At 34.4% G+C, this 4368-nt stretch overlaps 1 protein-coding gene across 6 annotated transcripts in view; it reads right to left on the reverse strand.

Moving 5' to 3' along the window:
• LOC106880044 (potassium voltage-gated channel subfamily A member 1) overlaps positions 1-4368 on the reverse strand; it is a 300439-nt gene that overhangs the window by 83288 nt on the left and 212783 nt on the right. For 3 of the 6 annotated variants that reach the window (XM_052970237.1, XM_052970242.1, XM_052970241.1), the window contains exon 2: positions 1622-1653. The exons of the other annotated variants lie outside the window; for them this stretch is intronic. In XM_052970237.1, the coding sequence (XP_052826197.1) occupies positions 1622-1653 (32 nt within the window). The remainder of the gene's footprint in view (positions 1-1621; positions 1654-4368) is intronic. 6 annotated transcript variants of the gene reach the window in all.

Consider the following 4368-nt stretch of genomic DNA (forward strand, 5'->3'; position numbering starts at 1 on the left):
ATCAACATCACTCATTCCTTTGGAATGAACCAATTGTAATCTTTGAAACATATGTCGGAAATAAAAGAAATCATTTAACACATGCGTAAAACTCCATTTATTAAATTTTATATTTATTCAAAATACCTCAAATTAACAGGGAGTTTCTACCTCATAAACAAGAGTCACACCAAAGTTATTTTGTGAACTTTGCTACCCTGGTATCTATTAACCAATTTATTTTGTCAGAGTTAATTGTTGACTAAGAGAAAATAAATACATATAATAAAATATATATATATATATATATATATATATATATATATATATATCAAGGTGATGCCCCAGCATGACCGCAGTCTAATGACTAAAACAAATAAAAGAATATATATATATATATATAGATATCTCTATATATGTCCATATATATACACATATATACATATAGATATATACATAGACACACACAAATGCATGACTGCATGGTCAAGAAGGTTCCCATTCATGTGGTTTTGGACTCACTCCTACTACATAGCACTTGGGACATCTACTATGGCCCTTAGACAACTAAAGCATTGTGAGTGGATTTGGTAGACAGAGACTGAAAGAAGCCCAAAATGTGTGTGTGTGTGTGTGTGTGTGTGTGCTTGCTTGTATCCTTGTCATGACATCACGTGATGACTGTAAATGAGCACCAATGTTATATATTATATAACTTATGTCATACATTGCCAGTCGTCCGTGGAAAACATATCTGGACATGGGGAAATATTACCTTGCATAGAGACAAGCAAGGATCATTGATAGTAATGGCATCGATTAGAACTGCCTCAACATATTCTCTCTGACCCATGCAAGCATAGAAAAGTGGTTCTTTAAAAATGATGAAGATGATGCTTTTACAAACACATATATACATATTTATATACATGCATATATATATATATATATATATATATATATACACAGTTCTGTATTTGAGAGATGAGGATGAGGAATTATGTACATTATTACATTATATACATTTGATGGAAATGTCGATGGAAATGTTGAAGTTCTGCATAGAAACTATCTACTTCAGAATGGAAACTGATATACATCAACAAGAAGAGGGTTTAGCTATGGGTTTGCCATTATCACCGATAATAGCCAATATATATATATATATGGAATACTTTGAGAATTTGGCTTTAGGATCAACACCACTAAAGCCAACCCTGTAGCTGAGATATGCTGATGACACCTTCCTGGCGCCACCAGGAAGATGTCCAAGTACTGTCAGATCATGTGAACTCAATAAAGCCATCCATACAGTTCTCGATGGAAAAGGAAACAGACAATCAGCTGGCATTCCTGGACGTATTAGTAACATGCACCAAGTATAGATCCAAGACATCCATATACTGCAAACCAACATTCACTGGACAGTACCTCAACTTCAATTCCCACCATTCATACAGTGTAAAGAGAGGGATTGCCCAGTGCCTAAAACATCAAGCATAGAATATAAGTTGTGATCGTGATACACAACATAAAGAAATGATCAAGCTCAATAACAATCTATTAAGCAACAACTACCCCCAAAAAACATACTATACACTCCGATTATGAAGAGAAGAGAGGATGAAACCTATAAACTGACCACAATCTGTCTGCTCTATGTGAAAGGCCTCTCTGAAAAGATAAAAAAGATATGTAGCCATATGACATCAGGACAGTATTCAAGAGTAATACAACATTTTGTAAATATCTCCTTCAACTAAAACCACCAATAGAAGAGAATGTGACTATGCAGCTGTGGTAGGTTATACAAAGGCGAAACATGCCGCACCTTCAAAACAAGGGTAGAGGAACATTGCAAAGCTGTGACACAAGGAGATATTGATAAATCAGGTGTAGCTGATCATGTATGGAAAAACGGATCCTAAAGCTTCCTATGGGATGAAGTTAAAATAACAGACAGAGAAAACCAATGGAAAATACGGAAACTAAAAGAGGCAGTACATATGCTAGGACACAACAACCTCCTAAGCAGACCGAGTGCAGATATGAGCAGCATATGGAAACCGGTTTTAAGGAAGGATAGGAAAATGTTAGATTTATAAGCCCTAAAATTCACTCCATAATTGTCCAGAGGCATATGGCGTAGTGGTTAAGAGCATGGGCTACTAACCCCAAGATTCTGAGTTCGATTCCAGGCAGTGACCTAAATAATAATAATAATAATATTGGAAAAATACCTTAGGAATGAGAACCCAGGTTCAAAATCCCCCCCAAGACACCTGATGGAAGCTGAAGAGTACATCAGCTGAAATGTTGTGTTAACAACAAACAAGATGAGGACAAATATCTGTCAAATATAAATAATGTATATATATATATTTATATACATGCATATATCAATATATATTCTTTTATTTGTTTCAGTCATTTGACTGCGGCCATGCTGGAGCACCACCTTTAGTCAAACAAATTGACCCCAGAACTTATTCTTTGTAAGCTAGCATTCTATCGTTCTCTTTTGCAAAACCGCTAAGTTACAGGGGACATGAACACACCAACATTGGTTGTCAAGCAATGGTGGGGGGACAAACACAAACACACACACACACATATACGACAGTTCTCTTTCAGTTTCCATCTACCAAATCACAAGGCTTTGGTCGGCCTGAGGCTATAGTAGAAGACACTTGCCCAAAGTGCCAGGCAGTGGGACTGGACCCAGAACCATGTGATTGGTAAGCAAGCTACTTACCACACACCCACTCCTATTTGTATTTATATACATGCAAATATATATGTACACACACACACACACACACACATATATAATATATATATATATATATATATATATATATAATTTAGGACAAACAGTAAGTTGTCTTTATAGTACTCGGAGTTCCGAATGTCAGAGCGAAGAGCTACGATGCATTCTCGTCGGCTATTAATGGCGATAGACCCTATGAAAATCCATTGAATAAAAGGCAAGTTACTCTAATAGGTTGAAAAAAGAAAAAAGAAAAAAAATACACACAACCATGTTCTCACAATACATTGACACAGAACCTCCTGCATTCATAACGTCTACATGCGTACACACTCACACAAACATGTATATGTATATGCACATACACACACAAATATATATGTGCATGTATGAGTACATACATAAACAAATATCCACACACACATGCATATATATATATATATATATATATATATATACATATTTATATATATACATACATACATATATATATATATATATATATGTGCATGCAACTTCATGTTCATATACACATGGGTGTCTGCATGCATACATATATATTTAGACATTTATACATATAAATATACGTGTGTATATATATATATATATATATATTGCACCTCTCCTACCCACGGATTACACTGGACCCATCTTCTGATTGGAAATCGCTTCAATATACCACGACGTCTAAAAAACTTTTTTTCTCCTTGTCTCCGTATTCTTTCTGTTGAAGAGCGTAGCTCGAAACGTCAAAGACTTTCCGTATTCCCGAGCGTCATACTAATATATACTTTTGTTATTTACACCACCTGTCCTCGTCTGTTGTTATTATTTGTAATATTCTCCCATATATATATATATACAGGCATACATTCACACTCCTGCATATACGTATATACATATATATATATTTACATATATATATATATATATATATATATATATATATATATATATATATGCATATACATCCTCCTATCACACACCTACACCCGCAGATATACAAACATATGCATATCCGTATAAATGAAGGGGATGTGTGCATGAAAGTTGCACTTATGCACTGGACAGTCTTACGCTCATATACATACATATACGCATACACATATATACGCACACACACACATATATACATATAAAATATAGATATACATATACATATACTCACACACACATTCACACAATTAAAAAATAAAAAATGAAAAAATACATATAAAAAATAAAAAATGTTAAGACATATGGAAAGCTTGTGCAGGAACATAGTAAAAATGCGCATTCTATCCATGATCTTGGTGGGGGGCCCAAAACTGTAACAGGTATTTTGTCACCTGTAGACATGATCCAAAAAGTTCACATCTTGAATTTAGACATGTAGTGGGTCCGAGGAACTTTTCCAGATGAGCTATCTTTCCATGTTACAAAGACTGCATTTACCACAACCTTTGGTATATGGTTAACACTTGGCCAAGCGCTCTTCCAGTAAATCTTATAGCTGACACTCTGTTCTTCTAGGAACCATATATAACTGGATAATTTGGTAGTTTTTCATTTATCCCAATCTCTGAAGCTTAAGGTTTGATTGTTGAACCTTGCTTTGATTTTAAATATATATATATATA

Source organism: Octopus bimaculoides, chromosome 8 (genome assembly GCF_001194135.2).
Source record: "Octopus bimaculoides isolate UCB-OBI-ISO-001 chromosome 8, ASM119413v2, whole genome shotgun sequence".
NCBI classification, from domain to species: domain Eukaryota; kingdom Metazoa; phylum Mollusca; class Cephalopoda; order Octopoda; family Octopodidae; genus Octopus; species Octopus bimaculoides.